The 20,673-nt window shown below is 41.7% G+C and overlaps 1 protein-coding gene across 1 annotated transcript in view; it reads left to right on the top strand.

The window, feature by feature from the left end:
- Positions 1-7,611: 7,611 nt before the first annotated feature.
- The window catches only part of MTR (5-methyltetrahydrofolate-homocysteine methyltransferase), a 121,764-nt gene continuing 108,702 nt past the window's right edge, over positions 7,612-20,673 (top strand). The window contains exons 1-2 of the mRNA XM_060286435.1: positions 7,612-8,019; positions 16,603-16,817. Of these exons, the coding sequence (XP_060142418.1) occupies positions 7,986-8,019; positions 16,603-16,817 (249 nt within the window). The 5' untranslated portion in view covers positions 7,612-7,985. The remainder of the gene's footprint in view (positions 8,020-16,602; positions 16,818-20,673) is intronic.

The raw sequence follows: 20,673 nt of genomic DNA, 5'->3' as shown, positions 1-20,673 counted from the left end.
TATAAAACATTGCTAAAAGAAATTAAGGAAGACCAAATAAATCTCGTGCTCATGTCCTGGAATATTGTGTGATGTCAATATTACCCAAGGCAATCTATAGATTCAATGCAATCCATATCAAAATTCAAATGGCATTTTTTTTTTACAGAAACAGAAAGAGTCCCCCTAAAATTTATATGAACTCTCAAAGAACCCCAAATAGCCAAAACTATCTTAAAAGAGAGAAAAAAAGCACAAAGTTGAAGGACACACACTTTCTGATCTCAAAACTTACTACAAAGCTAAACAGTGTGGTACTGGCACAAGAACAGACATATAGGCCAATGGAATAGAGAACTGAGGAATAATTCAATGTGGAAAAGATAGTCCTTTCAACAAATAGTGCTGGGAAAATTTGGATTCCACATGCAAAAGAATAAATTTGGACTTTTATGTTACACCCTGCACAAAAATTAACGAAAAATGGATCAAAGACCTAAACTTAGTAGCTAAAACTCTAAAAATCTTAGAAGAAAACACAGGGGAAAATTTTCATCACACTGGATTTAGCAATGACTTAGATATGACACCAAAAGCACAAGTAATAAAAAAAATAGATAAACTGGACTTCAACAAAATTAAAAGCTTTTATGCATTAAAGGACACTATCAAGACAGTGAGAAGATAACCCACAGAATGGGAGAAAATATTCACAAATCATGTATCTGATAAGGGATTAATATCCAGAATACACAAATAATTTCCACAATACAACAACAAAAAATAAACAACCCAATTCAAAAGTGCGCAAAGAATTTAAGTAGATATTTTTCCAAAGAAGATATACAAATGGCCAATAAACACATGAAAAGTTGTTTAACGTCACTAATCATTAGGGAAATGCAAATCAAAACCACAATGAGATACCATTTTACTCCTATTAGGATGGCTACTAACAATAAAATGAAAAATAACAAGTGTTGGCAAGGATACAGAGAAATTAGAACCCTTGTATATTGCTGGTAGAAACGTAAAATGCTGCAGCCACTATGGAAAACAGTCTGTTCCTCAAAAAGCTATACCAATACCACCAAAATCCACTTAATTATATGCCTTAAATAGGTGAACTGCATGATATGTGAATTATATTTCAATAAAGCTGTTAAAAAAAAAAGACGATGCGGCAATCAGCTTCGAGGGGAAAAGGTTGTGTATCAAGAATTTCATAGGCAGCCAGTTAGTTGTGCATGTAAATGAACAGTAGAAAGACATTTTACATATGGCAGAGTTTAGAACGTCTGTTATCTATGTGCCCTTCAAAAAATTACTTGCAGCCAAGTAATAGCCTTTTCCTTCCTACCCATTTGTCTTAGTCCGTTTGGGCTGCTCTAACAAAATACCATGGGCTAGGTAGCTTATTAACAACAGATATTTCTCACAGTTCTGGAGGCTGAGAAGTTCAAGATCATGGTGTCAGCATGGTCAGGTGAGAAGCCTGTTCTTGGTTGCAGACTTCCCTTTATATCCTATCACACGGCAGAAGGGACAAGGGAGCCCTGCTGGGCCTCTCCTATAAGACCCCAAATTCCATTCCTGAGGGTTCCACCCTCATGACCTAGCCACTTCCCAAAGCCCCATCTCCTAATACCATCACATTGGGCATTAGGATTTCAACATATGAATTTGAACACAAACATTCAGCCCATAGCACCATTTTTTGTAGTCCAAACTCACCTCCTTCCATGAATCTTTCTCAGTTCTTCATATTTTGAATGAACTTTACTTCCTTTTCCCTAGTCAGTAGCTTTTCAATTGTATTTCCGTTATTCCATTTATTATGATCTGCTTTGTCTTATTCATTCATAATTTGTCTTGAAGTGTCTTTGGGGAAGGAATCTTATCTTGAACATCTTTATATTCCCCAAGGCACCTGACCTGGTTCTTATCCACTTCAGGTATTTAATTGGCACTTGTTTTATTGAATTTTCTGAAGTTCTGCTGTCAGTATTAATTATACATTTTGATAATCTGAACAAGGCCATAGGCTTCAGTTTCTTTGAAATTAATTTAATTCCTAATAACAAAAATTCCAAGATTGAACACACTGCAGAACTAATCCTGCAATATACCTTAATGATTGACAAATAGAATGAAAGAATAATTGGTGATTAAATATTTACTTAAAGAAAAATACATTATTTAATTTTAATGTTTTCAGGCTATAGTTCATTTCTGTGCAACATCCAAATTGATAGTTTTATAATAACATTTATATTAAGGTTCTTAATACCAACTGGCTAGCCAAGTGTAAAAGCTACCTCACATCGTTTTATAAGTACATGATACTTATACGTGGCTATTCTTTTTTTTTTTTTTTTACGTAGCTATTCTTAATCATACACCAGGTATAGTATTTTTCCACTTTAAATGTGAAGAGCAATACCAACATGGTTGTCTGTCACCAGAGAAAGACTAGCTTTCTAAAAAGACCCAGGCAATAGTTGAATGGCTTTGAAGACTAGTGCTATCAAACCAGGACAACCTGAGGTATGCAATCTCCATTATAGATACCAGCTGCACTTTCATCTCAGGAACAGGGTTAAAGATCCCAGCAACCAGGTGAACATTCCCGAGTTCCCTAGTCTATGCCTCCAATCCTAACCAGTACTCACTCGGCCCCAAACCCCACATTTGCTGACAGACAGGTGTTTCTTCACCAGGATTAATACCTTTAACCAAATTACACTTGACCTGGGGATTATTTTGCTTTATTTAATGTTAACCTTAGTGAGATTTATCTTACCATTGGCTAATTAGGGAATCATATTTCCAATCTTAGAGAATGATTATAGCTTTCAAATTACATCCTGGTGAAGACAAAATAAAACAAAAATCTCTCTTTCTGCCAGTAAAGCGTCTGCTATGAAAGCTGAGCTAGCGGTGTTCATTTAATAATGTCCAGAAAATGATGACTGCAATATTTCTCCAGTAATTTATTCTTGCAAACATTATTTCCTCACATGCCACCATGTGCCAGGTATTAAATGTTTCTGTAGCTATAGCTAGGACCAAACCAGAAAAAGTCTGTACTAAAATAAGACTTTCTTAAACTGAATCAAAGACTTAAGTAAGCAAGGCAAAAGAGCAGGCAAGGCACCTGGCCTACCAGAGCTCAGGAATGTCCTGTACTAACACTCTGGGGATGATGTTTGGTGACCTTTAAACATGAACCCTTTAAACATTAAAGTTTTATCTGTTCCCAAAAGCCAAGTAGGAATATCTCCCATTGAAAATGTAGTATATTTAAAATTCCATGGTTTCATGAATGAAGATAGCATTTGTTTAATTCTAACGACGTGGCAACATTTTATAAACTCGTGTTATTCTGTAAATTAAGGCCAGGGAATCTGAGTAACAATGGAAATTGCAAGCAATTCCATGTGTCCACTTTTCTGCAGAGAGGGCTCTTTCATCAGCTATTCAAGGGCAAGTACTGGCTTACAGATAAAGAAGAGGAATGCTGAAACGAGTTTTCCTGGGATTGAGGCCCAACTGTACCACCTCTTAGAAGTGTGACCTTGGGCAAGTTGTTTAACTTCTCTCTCTCTTCTTTTTTTTCCTTTTTCTTCTTGATTAGTTAAGTGAAGCAGTGGGGGTGGGGAAGGAACAAAGAAATCTGTACCTGGCTGTGATCAATGAATTGTAAACACTGTTACACTCTTGCACTCTGGCCAGCCAACGTCTCTTTACTTTGGTTTTCTCATCAGTAAATAAGGATGATAACAGAAACTAGCTTATAAAGATCCTCCTCCGTGGCACTAATCTTGTTTTATAATGATATATTTGATTATCATTTGTCATACCCTCTAGGCTGCAGGACCTGGATCTGTTTTGTCTCATTATTTTAGCTTCAATGCCTGGCACATAGCATTGTCAATAAATATTTGTGAAATAAATAAATGCCCCAACAATTCATAGGATTTCAACAATTAGATCTTTAAAAGCCAGTATAACAAGAACTCTTATCTTTTAATGAGTTTGATAATGTCCCCCAAACCACAGAATTTCTAGGTTTCAACTTGATTATCTTTTTTTTTTTTTTTTTTTTTTTGCCACGCCACGCAACTTGCAGGACCTTAGTTCCCTGGTCAGGGACTGAACCCCGGCCAAGGCAGTGAAAGCACCAAGTCTTAACCACTGGACCGCCAGGGAATTCCCCAAAACTTGATTATCTTAATTGCACTTCACCTTCCAGTCTGAGCCAGAAAACAATACTGGCTAGTTCACTTAATTCTTTTAAATCACCTGTATATTGAAATTTTAAAAGAAAACCAAAGCAAAATACTAACTGGTTTAGGTTGCTGAACTTGAGATTAGTTTAGATCGCATTGAACTTTAACCAGTTTCCTTTTTGGTTATGAGAAAAGAATTCGTTCTTCATGTACTCTTTTCAATTTAAAAATTATTTCTGGGACTTCCCTCGTGGTGCAGTGGTTAAGAATCCGCCTGCCAATGCAGGGGACATGGGTTTGAGCCTTGGTCCGGGAAGATCCCACATGCTGTGGAGCAACTAAGCCCGTGCACCACAACTACTGAAGCCCGCACGCCTAGAGCCCGTGCTCCACAACAGAAGCCACCACAGTGAGAAGCCTGGGCACCACAACGAAGAGTACCCCTGCTCACCACAGCTAGAGAGAGCCCACGCACAGGAATGAAGACCAAATGCAGCAAAAATAAATAAATATAAAACAATAAAATAGCACCCATATTAAATGAAGTGTAGGTTAAAAAAAATTAAAAAAAATAAAAATTATTTCTGATTTCCCTCCATGTTTAGGACACAAATTTCCAGGATTCAAAGACAGAACTTTAAAAAGTGTTTGTCAGAGCACTTTCCCCTCCTTATACCTCATTTATAAGTCAGATAGATTAGCAATTATCAATTTAGCTCTCAATTCAACATCTTAAGTACCAGATTCCTGTCTATTAAACAAAAATACTTGACTACTCTTAGGCAAAACCAAAAGAAAAAAAAATAGAAAAAAACCAAAACAAATTAAAAAACCAACCCCTCACAAACAATAAGAACAACCCCCCCCCCGAAACCAAAAAATCCAAGTCAAAGAAGAAAAAAACAAAAAACAGAACACATTGCATTTTCTGAGAAAGTTTTAAAATAATTCTTACAATTACCTACAGGGGAGAATCCTTCCTTGTCTCTTCCAGCTTCTGATGTTTGCTGGCAATCCTCAGCATTCCTTGGTTTTCTCGACGAAAAATTGATTAGTCGATCTAAGAAAGAAACAGAAATTTTTATTTGAGCCAAATTTGAGGATTATAACCGGGGAAAAGCATCTCGGAAAGCTCTGAGAACTGTACCGCCCGTTAGAAGTAAAGGCACTGTTACCTAAGTTGTTTGAGACAGAGGGCTGTACATCAAATGACCTATTATTGACAGTTTACATAATCCAGATCTGCAAGTACAAGGTGGTGGGTCATGTGACCCCTTACAAGCTCAGGAAGGAATGTTATCTTTTAAGGAGTTGTCTTGGTGCTGGGAGAATGTTGCTCTTTATGGTTGAGCAGCATCCTGCTGATGTGGAAGGTTTGGTCCATGCATAATGTAGACACAATGCACAGTGACGGGAGAGAGGAGGCCAAAGGGCAGAGAAGAATTTTGTATGTTTAAATTTTTCTTGTCTGGCCATAAACTATGAATTTTACTTCACAGTTTGTAGCTGCATCACACCAACATCTGCCTTCACTGTCACATGACTGTTTTCTTCTTGTGCATCTCTCTCCTTTTCCTATAAGGATGCCACTCTGCTCCTGTATGATTTCATGTTAATTACATCAACCACCACCCTATATCCAAATTTATTCACATTCTAAAGTACCGGAGTTTAGGACTAACCTCAACATATCTTCTTGGGAGGACACAATTCAACCCACACGAGTATTCTTGGAACTTTTAAGTTGTGTGAGTTTTTGTAGTAGGAATTCACTGCCGCATTAGGCATCATGTATCCCTTAAATCTTGTTCCCCTTTTACAACTAAGAAAATAGTGAATTTGGTCAGTTTTATCTGAGAAAGTAAACTTCTGATGACTTGCTAACAACAGAGACTGATATACAATACCTGGAATTTTTACTAGGATAGGGGATAGTAAATGACTAGGTGCTTTTAAGATTACTTTTCAAGAGAGACATCAACAAACTTGGAGAGAGAGGTGAAAAATTTTAAACTAGCCCTTACAATCTTAAGAAGACCTTCAGCTATTCAGGGATATCCCCTCCCTCTCACACTCTTGTTTCATTCTCTCCCCACTCACTCCATTTTCCCCCCTCCAGGTATTACCGTCCTTGGTAAGGATGCTATACACATTACTATAATTTTGTAGATTTAAACAATTGAGGTACAATTACATACAGGAAAATGAGAAGGGCAAGCAAACTTGTGCTCTTTCTGAAAGTTAGTAGGCTTCATTATTTTGTCTCTATTTTATTTTATTTATTTATTTTTTGCGGTACGCGGGCCTCTCACTGTTGTGGCCTCTCCGGTTGCGGAGCACAGGCTCCGGACGCGCAGGCTCAGCGGCCATGGCTCACGGGCCCAGCCGCTCCGCGGCACGTGGGATCTTCCCAGACAGGGGCACGAACCCGTGTCCCCTGCATCGGCAGGCGGACTCTCAACCACTGCGCCACCAGGGAAGCCCTATTTTATTTTTTCTAGATTCATTTGCTTTTCCTCCTAGCATGCTTAGCCGTACACAGCTGTCTTTTATTTTCAAATTCTCTCAAGTGCTGTGTTCTACCTGGGAGTTTCTCCCAACTGGAATGGCCTTAGCTGGCACACACCTTTCCTTCAGAACTCAGCGTCTTCTTCGAAACCTTCCCTTGGGTTTCTGAGTTCCTTTGGCACAATGTATGTGATTCTTTTTATTTTTCCCTGTTCAATTACTAGTCTTAACCAGACTGAGTTCTTCCTCTTAAGACAAAGGTGGGGGGTGTGATGTACCTTGTCTGTCTTTGCATTCCAAGTGTGTAGCCCAAAGCCTGACACATAGTGCGCGCTCAATAAAAGTTTATTGTCAGTAAGTGACAATTAACACGCATATATGTACTTCATAGTTTTCCCTGCGCGTTCACACGATCTTATTTGATCCCTACTACAACCTTATAAAATAGTAATTATCACCACCCTATCATTTCCTATTTTATTAAGTGTAGAGTAGAGACGAAGAAGTTAAGTATCTTGCCCCGCGCCAGTCAACAGTAAAGCGTGACTCGCACCTGGTTTTCCAAGACTCCCAAGTACCGGGCTCTTGACATCATACAACATGTTGAGGTCAGCGCCAACTTCACACCAGGATTTAAACTTGGGGAGACCCGCTGCGGCCGCACTTTCGGACGCAGGGCTGAGATGCGCAAAGCCTCAGAGGGGCACCTGGGACCCTGGACTACATCTCCCAGAAACCCCTGGGGGCAAAGCCTCAGGTGAGTGGTTGAGATCTAGCAGCCCATAGAGCCGCGACGAGCTCCTACAGACCAATCACGGGCCTGAAGGGCGGGTCCTCTCACGCTGAGGCTGGATTGCGCGCAGAAACTAACAGTATTCTGAGTTTCCCCAAACCCTGAGGGGACTCAGAGTCTCGGCCGGCGCCTCGGCCGCCACGTCGTCCTCCTCTTCGGGTCTATCCCGCGCCCTCCCGGCGACCCGGCCTCCGGTCGCGCGGGTCTAGCCGCCAGGCCCTTGCCGAGGACAGGCCAGGTGGCCGAGAAGAAAGCACGTGCTTGAGCAGTGGTCTGGGCCAGGGGTCCGCCTGTCGTCGCCGCGCCGCGCCAGGGTCCTGAGGGGAGGCTCCTCCCTCAGTGTCCCCCGGACTCCGGCCTTCTGTGAACCACTGGCCCCGCGCTGGCTGGCGTGGCTCTGGGCCGTCACGTGTGGAGGGAGGGTGCGTCTTCCCCGCCGCGTCCCCGGCCCGAGGAGGAGAGGACTCCGCAGCATGTCCCCCGCGCTCCACGACCTGACGCCATCCGGTAACGCTACGACCCGCTCTCCGCGCTTCGGTGGTTTATTGCCTCCTAATCCCTGGGGTGATTCAGTCACCACCCGGAGACACCTGGTTAGGTTTCCCCGTGGGCGGGCGGCGCCTTTGAACTTGCGGAGGAGCCCCGAGGTACCACGTTTTCTTGCTGCGTTCCTTCCCTCCACCCACTTCCCCCTTCCTCCCCAGGCAAACCAACCATCAAATCCGTAGAGCACACCCCCTACCCGCAATGCCCCCGAAACACATTCTGAACGTCAAGGTAACTACACTTTGCAGTTTGACGTAGCGTATTCCTGCAGGGCCCTATGGAAGTTTTGCATGATTGAACGTTCTCATTCAGCATATGTTTACTGAGCACCTAAGCCAAAGAAGGTTCAGGCGCTGAGAGGTAAGGAAGCCCAGAGAACTATTTAAAACTGCGTTGAAGTTTTATTTTCCACTTCGGGGTTAGAGCAGTAGTTCTGCAAACTCCAGTGTGCATAGAATCACTATGTTAAAATAGATTAGCAGGTACACAGTAGGTCGGGATGTGGAGTAATAATCCTGAGTGATTTTGATGTTGGTGGCTCCGGCATCAACAATGAGGGGAAAAAAAACGAACAAACTAGTTTAGCACAAGAGCAGAATATATTTTCAGCTTTAAAATGAGCTCTGGGCCTTTAATGCCGTCCCTGATTATAATTTGTGGACAAATACACCCATAAAAACATGTGAGGTATGAAGTAGAAAATGAAGAAACAAGAGAATCAGTAATAAGGACGGAACAGTAGCAATGCTATGACAGATGATGCTGTTCAGCTCAGGGAGGAGCGTGAAGACTGAATTCATAACTCAGAAATTTTTCAGAGGTGAGCTAGTGACCCTTTAGATTGTAAGGTCCTGATAAATGGGACCGTTAGAATTGTTCATGAAACAAGTGGAACTATGACTGAGAAACATTTGATCACTGTTGCTATAAAGTAAGACCTGTATCTCTCACAGGGGTGTCATTTATTTATTTGAACAATATCTCTTACCGATGACTTGTGGCACTCCCCTCCCCGTTTAATTAAAAAAGGAGGTATGTGATTTCCCTCATCCAGCAGCAAAATGCCTCTAAAGATTTAGAATAGTTTGAATACTGAGTGATCTTTGTACAGCAGATGAAAGGAAAATTGTTGAGTATTTGAATCTAGCTCAGCTCCCTGACCCCAAGGCTCACTTCTGCTGCTTCTCTCTGTGTGGGCAGCCTGTATGTTGGGGTGAGAATCAGGTTTTAACTTCCTAAAAACCCTTACTTAGTTACTTATTGGTGTCCAGTCTTAGTGAAGCTCTTTAATGAAGAACTGGGAATTCTTGAATCTCGAGGTCAGGCCTTAAGCCTAAATGTCCATGACCTCAGACCATGGTTGTACCGCTTAGGAAAGAGGCTGGTGGGCTAGCAAATACTTCTTGTGAGAAAAGTTTAACTACAGCTTCTAAACATTTCTTAGTTTCATCCTTGCTATCTATGTTATCTGGAACTCAGTTGTTAAGTGATTAATGAAAGAATGACTAAATGAGCCAGTGAATTGATATCAGCCAGTTACCTGATTCTAATTCTTCCTTGTCTTATTAAAATCAAAGCGGAAATAGTATATTTCAGAAATGGAACATTGCACAAGCAGAGAGATGTCTACAAAGTGTAGCAAGTTGGTGCAACCTAGAAGTTAGAGATTCAAAAATGAAGTATCTTGCAAGGGACTTATAGGGCAGCAGTAAGATAGTCTTTAATATAGTAAAGTCAGGAAACTGCTGAGAATGTGTTGGGATCATTTTTTTACAATGCAGAAAATGAAAACTTCTTTTCCTTGCTCTGTGTGTTCCCCAGTTAGTGCAGTGGATATGGGAGTCCTAAATAAATGAGCTACATGGGATCATTCTATCCCCAGAGGAAATGTGTTCCTGACACTAATTTATTACCTAAAATCCTGTGTATTAGGGGTTTATTTGTTTATGCCTTCATCTTGTCATTCTTCAGGATGGTTCTTAAAGGTGATAGTATCTGACTTACCCACCTCAACATCTAATTGGTGTTTTAACCAGTTAACCCATGTTTGTTTATTCTTTGGAACACTTATTATGAATCACAGTATTATTACTGGGAAATAAAACGTTAGTGGTAGAAAAAAAATCACCCAAATAAACAAAATACATTGTCTAGGTCCTCTCAAACTGGGAAAAATACTATGATCTCTTAGGCTCGCTAGATAAGGACTCTCTCTTCTGGACTGCATATCTATATAATACATATATATGTTAAACTTAAAGGTATTTCTGAGACACTGTTGTAACTAGTCAGTTAAATGAAGGACCTGCAAAACTTCTACTGTGAAAGATGTTAGGGAGAATCTGCTCTGTTTAGAACCTGACTAGTCAGGAGTAAAATGTACAGAATGTACAGAATGTTCTAGGGCTTCCCTGGTGGCGCACTGGTTGAGAGTCCGCCTTCCGATGCAGGGGACACGGGTTCGTGTCCCGGTCTGGGAAGATCCCACATGCCGCGGAGCGGCTGGGCCCGTGAGCCATGGCTGCTTTACCTGTGCACCCGGAGCCTGTGCTCCACAACGGGAGAGGCCACAACGGTGAGAGGCCCGCGTACCACAAAAAAAAAAAAAGTACAGAATGTTCTAGACCTAATGAACTGAATACAGATAAATACCAGAGGTTTGATTTGTTGTTTTTGTTGTTTATGGGAGAGCAGCATTTCAACAAATGCTCACCCTGCCAAGGGAAAGGAGAATTGTTAAGGTGACTTACTCTTATGAGAAGGTTCTGGAGGAGCAATGGTGATTAGAAGCCAGTGAAAGATAATCCCATACTGGAAAGTCTTGCGGAACACATAAAGATTAGAACAGTGAACACTTATGCTAACAAATATGGGAGGAGGATCTTTTAGTTTCTCTTATGGTAAATCTTACGTTATCCCCCAAAGGATAAATAAACGTGGAAAATGTAGATGCATTGGATTTTTAAGGACCTCAGTTGCAGAGGAGTTTTGTGTTCAATCCTTACAATTTCCACTCATATTTTTTTTATTATGTGTTCCCTTTTGCCTCTATTTTCTGTTCACAATTCTCTTGCTCCTGTTTCACATATTTCCACGTATTTGTACATTTCCTTGTAGACTCTAGTCTGTGTATGTATTTTTAATTCATATAAATATAAACCTGGTAGTTAGTCATTTCTAACTTTCTCCCTCAATATTCTGTCTGTACAGTAGAGCAACACAGAGGTAGATCCGGCTACCACCCAGCAGTATTCTGCATGAGCATCCTGCACATTTGACTTTGCCATTTCCCAAGGTTGTCTGCAACTTGCCACTTCTATAAACATCCTCTGATTTGTTCTCTGTGGATCGATGGAGACTTTGTTTGGGAAATACCAGGAGTAAGATTGTTGGGTTTTCCTCATGCTTAATTTTACTGACTCCTGCTAGGCTGCTCTCCACAATGGCTGTATCTGTCTATGTTCCAAAAAGCAAGAGTTCAGATTTTCTTTGGCATTATCCAGTCTTCTAATTATTGCCCATCCATTGTATATATATTGGTTTTGTCTTGTTTTAATTCCTGTCTTTTTGATAGTTAATGAGTTGGAGCATCTCTTCATATACTTGTTGATTATTCAATTTTTCCTTCTCTTGGTTTGCTTATTCACATCTTTTGCCCATTTTTCTATTTGATTTCTTATTGATTTGTAGGAGCTCCTGGTACATAATAGATGTTAGTCCCTTTCACTTACACCTTTTTTTTTTTTTTAAATTTTTTTTTCTTTGGCCGTGCTGTGCTGCTTGTGGAATCTTAGTTCCCTGAGGCGGAATCTTAGTTCCTGCTTAGTTCCCTGAGCAGGAATCGAACCTGGGCCCCCAGCAGTGGAAACGCGGAGTCCTAACCACTGGACTGCCAGGGAATTCCCAGTCCCTTTCAGTTATAGACATTGAAGAATCTTCCTCCAATTCATAATCTGTTTATTACTTTTGTCTGTAGTGACTGTCATTTAACAGAAATTCTTAGTTTTTATGTAATCAAATTCACCTTTTTTTTTTTAACATTATAGATTGAGCTTTCTGAGTCTTTGGAAGTCTTTCCCTATGCTAAGTAATAAAGATATTCTATATTTTACTTTCCTTATTTTATGATATTGTTTTGTAGTATATCATAGTATTTGGTAGGCCAAATAATCTCTTCCTACTTTTTAAAAGTTAACTTAGCTCTTTCTGGACTTTTAGTCTTCCACATAAGTTACAGAGTAAGTTTATCAAGTTTCTCATAAAAATTCACATGTTTTGTCTAGAGTTTACAAAAAACCTTCGATCTCTTACATATGTGATGACTCTTAACAAGATACCACAGTTTGTATGTGTGGGGATGGGGTTGTTTTATGGTAAATAGTGAACTATCTTTTTTTTTTCTGGCTTTGCCACGCGGCATGCGGGATCTTAGTTCCCTGATCAGGGATCGAATCTGTGCCCCCTGCAGTGGAAGCCCAGAGTCCTAACCACTGGACGGCCAAGGAAGTCCCTATAGTGAACTGTCTTACAGATTGAAAACAATCTATATTTCTGATTTGAGAAGTGAATACAGTGGAGGCCTCATGAAAAAATGCTTAGACTTCTTATGAAAATGGGAGAAGTGAGGTGCACTCCATTGTCAGATTTGCAGTGAGTAGAGAAAAGCCAAACCAACACTGATGAGCTAGACCAGGGTGGGAGGAGGTGGGGCATTTCTTATGTTGTTAAGTTAATTTCTCCTTTCTTCTTCCTGTCTCCTTAAGCATCTGTGCACGTGGTCAGTGGAGGAGATAGAAGGACAAAGACATGTAAATAATATGATACTGATTGACTATTTTGCTGATGCGAAAGGCATATTTCATTGTGGAAAAGACTGGGGTTTTTTTCCTAGAAGGTTTGAATACTTTTTAAATTTCAGATGCATCACTTACTCCCCCCCCCCACCATGTCCACACCCTGTGCGCCCACAGTTGGGTGATTCAGTCACACCTACTTAAGCTCACATGCTCTTATTTCAGGGTGGATTGCAGCTGCATTCTTTTAAGAAAAAAGGAACTCAGTTGAGCATATAGGTTAAAGTTTTTAATCTTCTCTCTTCTTATTCCCCATCTGAAAGGATCTCCATTTAAAAGTTTTCACCGAGTATTGTCTTCCCTCTGCCACATTCATGTTCATTTCCAAACCTGTAAACATGCCATCCCTGCTTCCTGCCCCAAGATGAACAGAGCTGATAGCTTCAGGCTTATGTGATGCTTTTTCGTGGTCTGCTGGACACTGTAGTATATAGAAAGCAACCTTTAGAGTTTCAAGCCCAGCTCCACTTTTTATCAGCTATGCAATAATAATGACATAGTAAGAGTCATTAACATTTACGGGCTGTTTATGTGAAGGATATATGTCTCATTTCATGACTTGTGTGATTTGAGAGTCCCAGCTGTTAACATCTGAAATTTGCTTTCAAACACATTGTTTCATTCTCTTATCACACTTTCTGTGACAAAGGCGGGGCATATCTTGTCCAAAACCCCATAGCTACTTATGAGAGTGAGGACTAAAACCCCAATTTCTTGGCTTTTTTTGTCGTCACCATTAATTAATCATGTCAAATTCTGGGTGCTTATTAGCTGATAGGACAACCACATCATGGGGTGTCCAAATTAATGCCACACCTGAATTGCCTTTTTTGACTTTAGCTGGAAATGACTGGACCACTGCCGGATTGCCTACCAATCTTTCTATTATACATGTCTCAATAAGCCCTGCTTTTCTTCACATTCCCAGGAAGTGATTTTTTTCCTTTGGTACTTGAAGTACTACTGGTCAGATCATTGGATCTTAACTTTGTTCCTTTTTCAGGAAGAGTTTTCTTTCACCTGTCAGTTCAATAAACAGAATTAGCCAGTGAGTTGGTTTTGGAAAGGAATAGTAAACCCTGAAATAAGCATAATGTCCTTTGGGAAAGAAACCAGATATTGGCAAATTTGCCTTGCGGGTTGCTAGAGCAAACCTTTCTGAAGCCTATTAGGAGTAGATCAGTCAAAATAGCTCTGTAGCCATCATTTAGCTCCTGTTTCTGTATTGAGTACCTAAGACTCTGGACAGTAAGACAGCGCTGGCTTGTAAATTTGCACCCAATGCCAGCTTACAAATCTTCATACATTACTGGTTTGGGTTTTAGATGACCTTCTCTTCTTTCTCATCTTTCCTCACTTTTTTGCTGTCTCAATTAAGGAAAGAGTTACTGAACACTTAGGTGCCAGGTACTGTCCTTGGTATTGCTAGGGACAGTGATCAGTTGGTGTAGTCACAGTCTTTTCCTCCAAGAGGCTCAAATAGCTTAGAGCCAGCTGCATTTTATTCCAGCTTTGTTCCTCTTTTAGGGAGCACAGAAGGCCATGTTGACAGCAGAGGTGGGTGTCATTGTGATTTGTGGTGAATAACTTGTAAGTTTGGTGGGCAGTAAGGGATTTTTTTTTTTTTTTTTTTTGCGGTACGCGGGCCTCTCACTGTTGTGACCTCTCCGGTTGTGGAGCACAGGCTCCGGACGCGCAGGCTCAGTGGCCATGGCTCACGGGCCCAGCCGCTCTGCGGCATGTGGGATCTTCCCGGACTGGGGCACGAACCCGTGTCCCCTGCATCGGCAGGTGGACTCTCAACCACTGTGCCACCAGGGAAGCCCGGCAGTAAGGGATTGGTGAAGGTTTTTGAGCAAGGGAAGCAGCTGGTTTAAACTTGTACTTTAGGAAGATGAATCTGGTCGTGGTGCATAGGATGGGTTGGAATGTAGGGTGACCAGGTACAGTCACCCCGGTGGTCATAATCTCTTACCTTTGTAGGACACTTGATTTTTTACAAAGCATCTTCATATCTGATCCCATTTAACCCGTAAGACAACTCCATGAGGTAGGATGAGCAGGTATTGTTATTCTCAGTTTTCATGGATGCAAACTGAAGCTCAGAGAGGATCTGTGATGGCTGGGATGTGTAGTAAGGGCTTGAAAAAAGGGTGGCACTGGGGATGGAAGGTGGGCCCAATGTGAATGCTTTTTTGGTTTTTGGGGGTTCTTTTGGCCATGCCACTTGGCATGTGGAATCTTAGTTCCCCGACCAGGGATCAAACCCACGCCCCCTTTCTGTAGTGGAAGTGCGGAGTCTTAACCACTGGACCACCAGGGAAGTCCATGAATGGCATTTTGGATGCCAGATCTATAGGGCTTGAGATCTGAGTAGATGCTGGTTATCAGGGCGAGTGAGGAGTCAGTTGACACTGAGGTTGTCAGGTCAGGCTTCTGGGAAGGGTGGTGCCATTCACAGAAACAGGAAGAGCAGACAGGAAATTTGGCAGGTTTGGATTTGGATAATAGATTGAGGGGCAGGTGGGTATTCTAGGGGGCCGTCACAGGTGGACACCTTGAAATCTGGGTCTAAGATTGGAGCCAGTGTTTGAGAATTCGAAGGTCGTGGGTGCCTTTGGAGAGTAATTGCGGTAGAGAGGCAGAGGAGGAAGCCACAGCGAGAAGACAGGTTGAGCTAGAGCTGCCCGGGGTTGGCGGGGGTGGGGGGGTGGGGGGCGGAGTTGGAAGGGAGGAGCAGTGGGAGGTGTGGGTGGAGCTGGTCAAGTGCTCTTCTTTAGGTGCAGAGGGAGCCGAGCTGCAAGAGGATTTTGAGGTGGAGGGGGGTGAATTTGAGGAGCTCCCCAAAGAAGACTCTTTTGTACAGGATTAGGTGAAATCACCTGTGAGTGAAAAGGATGAGAAGGATTTGGTGCCAAAAGCAAGCAGAGGTTTGGGACAGCAGGTGTGGGAAGTGTTGAGAGCACCGAGAAAAGGTGAACCAAACGAGAGGCTCCATGTTAGGAATTTTCAGTGACTCCAAACAGCATGGTTTTGTGGCTTTCCAGTAGTTCTTGGAGACCATAAAGTAGGATTGGAAGGAGTAGGCCTTGGGGCTTTTGAGGACCGGGAATTAGGAGAAGTCAAGGGCACAGGGAGAGTTGAGAAGCTCCAGGGTGTTAAGCAGCCATCGGTCCGGAGGTGGAGCAGGGGTGAGGAAAACCCTGTGTGTAGGCTACGTGAGTTCTGGCAGTAGGTGGGAGAGACCGTCAAAGTTAACAGTCTAAATGGCAGTTTGGAATTATTGATGGCTTTCAATTATCAAGCTAAATCTCCTTATTGAGGGGACACATGCACAGAACCAACAGAGAGCCCTAAAGATGTTCTCCGGCAGGTGGCCTGGCCTTGTTAACACTGGGCTCTTTGCTGCCTGTTTTGCTCATCTTCGAAACAGGAACAACTGGAGCCTACTTTAACCTTGGTGTCGTGCTTTACCAGTGATTCTGTGCTTTGTAGAGTGTTCTATTTCATTAAGCATTGTTATTTAAACATTCTGGGGCAGCATTTTTCAAATGCCTCAAGGTTACAAGCACATGTTTTATGAGCCCCATTTACTCCCTGTTGTGAATTAGTATAATTTAGTCTACACTCCCTCTCCACACACGTTTTCCCCCTTTCATTTTGTAAAGTCCGATTTTCACTTTCTTTAAAGCAGGAATGAAGAAGACCCTGCAGGATGAGATTGACGCCATCCTGCGGGAGAGGATTATGGTGCTTGATGGAGGGATGGGGACCATGATCCAGCGGCACAAGCTGAGTGAAGATGACTTCCGAGGACAAGAATTTAAAGATCACGCCAGGCCCCTGAAAGGCAACAATGACATTTTAAGTATAACTCAGCCCGATGTCATTTACCAAATCCATAAGGTAAAGCATCCCCAGGTTCTTATATTTTCATCCTGTCATTCCGAAAGGCCTTTGGTGTCCTGAGGGCAGACCACTGGGCCAAGTGCTCTGGGGGAGAGAGAAGAAAGGGGTGATTTGTTCAGACAGAGGTGGCTTATTCAGAAAGCAGGTTTTGGGCACCATGTAAAAGTCGTATTGAGCATTCAAGATAAGGAAATGAGGACGGCAGGTTTTCTGCCTTTGAGGCATTTCAACGACAGTGAAAAACCATAAAATCCTGGACAAATTAGGGTTTTTACCTACACTAACTTATTTAAGTCACCACAACAGCCCTGATGAAGTAAAACTGAAAGGTAGTTGTTACTCTCATTTTGTAGATTTGGAAACTGAGCACCTCAGAGTTTAAATAACTTGCCTGACGTTACAGAGGTTTACTGACTTGAAAACCCATGTTCTTTCATGCCATTTTCCTGTCTTTAATAAAAATGACTAGCCTTGGTCAGGGAACTAAGATCCTGCAAGCTGTGTGGCATGACCAAAAAATAAATAAATTAATAAAAATGGCTAGCCAACATAAAGAAATCAGAAGCAAGTAACTGAGTATTGCTAGACTTTTAAAATTTAAAAATAAGTGTAGGACTAAATTGTTTCATAGGTTATCATGGGAATTTCATAGGATTATGACTAGAAGAGATAATAAGGTGATTTAATCTGTTTTTCTGGTCTGCATTCAATTTGAAGGACAAACATATTTACCAGGGAAGTGAGAAAGTCTTATCTTTTGGAGAAGGGCATTGTTATAGGTGTTTCAGACTTTTTTTAAAAAAATTGAGGCATAATTGACAAAGAACATAACATTGGTTTCAGGTGTACAATGTCATGATTTGAAATTTGTATATATTGTGAAACAGTCACCATAGTAAGTCTAGCTAACATCTGTTACCCTACACAGTTGCAATTTTTTTTCCTTGTGATGAGGATTTTTAAGATCTACTTTCTTAGCAACTTTCAAATATACAATACAGTAGTATTAAACATAGTCACCATGTTGTACATTACATCCCCATGACTTATTTATTTTATAACTGGAAGTTTGTACCTTTTGACCCCTTCATCCATTTCCCCTCCCCTCCACCCTCCACCTCTGGCAACCACCTTCCTTCTTTTTTATAGCTCAGTTATATTCCATTGCATATACATATAACATTTTCTTTATTCAGCCATCAGTGGACACTTAGATTGTCTCCATATGTTGGCAACTGTAAATAATGCTGCAGTGAACGTGGGGGTGCATCTATCTTTTTGAGTTAGTGTTTTTGTTTTCTTTGGATATTACCCAGAAATAGAATTGCTGGATCATATAGTAGTTCTATTTTTAATTTTTTGAGGAACGTGCATTCTGTTTCCCATAGTGGCTGCACAAATTTATATTCCTGCCAACAGTGCGAGAGGATTCCCTTTTCTCCACCTCCCCACCAACACTTGTTATTTCTTATCTTTTTGATAATAGGCATTCTGATAGGTGAGAGGTGATATCGTGTGGTTTTAATTTGCATTTTCCCTGATGATTAGTGATGTTGAGCATCTTTTCATGTACCTGTTGGCCATCTGTATGTCTTCTTTGGAAAAATGTCTATTCAGATCTGCCCATTTTTTTTTTTGGCCGTGCTGCGAGGCACGTAGGATCTTAGTTCCCTGAGCAGGGATCGAACCTGCACCCCCTGCAGTGGAAGTGTGGTGTCTTAACCACTGGACTGCCAGGGAAGTCCTGTCTTCTGCCCATTTTTGAATTGGATTGTTTGGATTGTTTTTTGCTACTGTGTTGTATGAGTTCTTTGTCTATTTTGGATATCCTTATCAGACACATGATTTGCAAATATTTTCTCCCATTCAGTAGGTTGCCTTTTCATTTTGTTGATGGTTTCCTTTGCTATGCAGATGCTTTTTAGTTTGATATAGTCCCACTTATTTATTTTTTGCTTTTGTTGCCTTTCAGACTCTTCTTAGAGAAAAAAAAACTCAAATGAATCAGTGATTAAATGATTCATTGAGGGTGGAAAGGACCCTTCTCTTGGGTGGTCAAGACTTTGTTCTAGATAAGATGCAGAACGGTTTTCATTTGAAGAAGAACTAGGAATGCCTTTCCTTTGGTCATGATGGAAATTGTAGTTGCTGGAAGATTTTAAATTGGTCCTTGAAGAGTTTTGGTTCTACGAGTTTTTCTGTGAGGCCTGAGACTATGTAGTCAAATTGCATTATAAAATTCCAGTATATTGTGGACTGGGAATGCCATCATGGGTATGAATTGCTTGGCGTGGTTACAAACATCAGTTCTTATTATGCAGTTGGTAAAATCACCACCCTCCCCCAACCCCCGACACCCAGGCCAGCCCATGATGTGTGGCTTTGTCCTCATTCAAGTGGATTATCACTAGAGTATGAGCTTCCTGAGGGCAGGAATTTGGGCCTGCTTTTCACTACTGAATCCCTACTGCCTAAAACAGTATCTTGCACGTAGTAAGTCAGTAAATTTTTTTTAAAATAAATTTTATTTATTTATTTATTTTTGGCTGCGTTGGGTCTTTGTTGCTGCACGGAGGCTTTCACTAGTTGCAGCAAGCAGGGGCTACTCTTCGTTGCGATGCACGGGCTTCTCATTGCGGTGGCTTCTCTGGCTGTGGAGCACGGGCTCTAGGAGCGCAGGCTTCAGTAGTTGTGGCTCGGGCTCAGTAGTTGTGGCTTGCAGGCTCTAGAGCGCAGGCTCCGTAGCTGTGGCACACAGGCTTAGTTGCTCCGCGGCATGTGGGATCTTCCGGACCAGGGCTCAAACCTTTGTCCCCTGCATTGGCAGGTGGATTCTTAACCACCGCGCCACCAGGGAAGTCCCAGTAAATGTTTTTTGAGGGAACGAATCTTTGTCCTGTGAGTTAGATAGGCATGTAGATAGAACAGCAAGTTTCCCAAGATAGGGACATGAAGCAAAAATGACTGTAAATACCATAAGGTGTAACCTAGCTGTCCCATTCGTGGGGGAATATTGACTAGCTGGAATTCTCTGGATGTAGAGACCGTGTCGTGTTCATGGATGAGAAAGGGAAAAAGACTGGGTTATTTTCACACTTAGTTATTTCTAGTGGAGTTACTGACCATAGAGCTGATCCCCTGATACTTAATTTTAATGGAATGGCCAGGTCCTATTTGAAGTGCAAGTGTCTGACACTAAGCTTTTTTGATTGTAATGTAAGTGCCTGACATTAAGCTTTTGGTTGCGGAGGCATCGTTTCAGAGGCATCCATGTCAATTAACACCCTGCCAGTTGTGTGACACATCTGCTAGCTAAACAGCCAGACCAGGAACCAGGCTTCTCCCAGCCATGAAATACCCTTTTTAGAAAGGGAATTTTCATAACCTCGATGAATTACCCTGCTTTTTCCTTCCTGAGCCCTAATTTCTGCTCTTAGGTTTTAAGTTCTCCAATAAAGAGTGAACCCACAAAACCCTAGGCACCCCTGCATTGACCCCAATAAAGGCAGAACCCCCGGTTTTCTCGGTCATTCCTGCCCAACCCCCGCCTTCCCCCAGCTACCTCACTGTATGGCCCGGGCATGCCTGTGAGTAATAAACCTTGATTTTTTCCAAAAGTTCCCTGATGGTTGTTGCTGAGGTGAGTCTTGCAATCATAATAAGAACCAGTAGCGCCAGTGTAGCTGTGGCATTGGCTCGGTCCTGGCTCAGCACAGGCGGTAAGGGCCTATGTGAGTGCATCAGGCATTCCTAGCCCATCACTGTTGATAGGCTGAGACCAACAGGAACCAATATTTAAAACACCTGTTGGTAGCCTGTGGCCTTGCTGTCATTAATGACCTCCTTTAATCTT

Source organism: Globicephala melas, chromosome 16 (genome assembly GCF_963455315.2).
Source record: "Globicephala melas chromosome 16, mGloMel1.2, whole genome shotgun sequence".
Classification (NCBI taxonomy): Eukaryota; Metazoa; Chordata; class Mammalia; order Artiodactyla; family Delphinidae; genus Globicephala; species Globicephala melas.
Note: the sequence above shows the minus strand (reverse complement) of the source record. Positions and strands in the feature narration are given on the sequence as shown.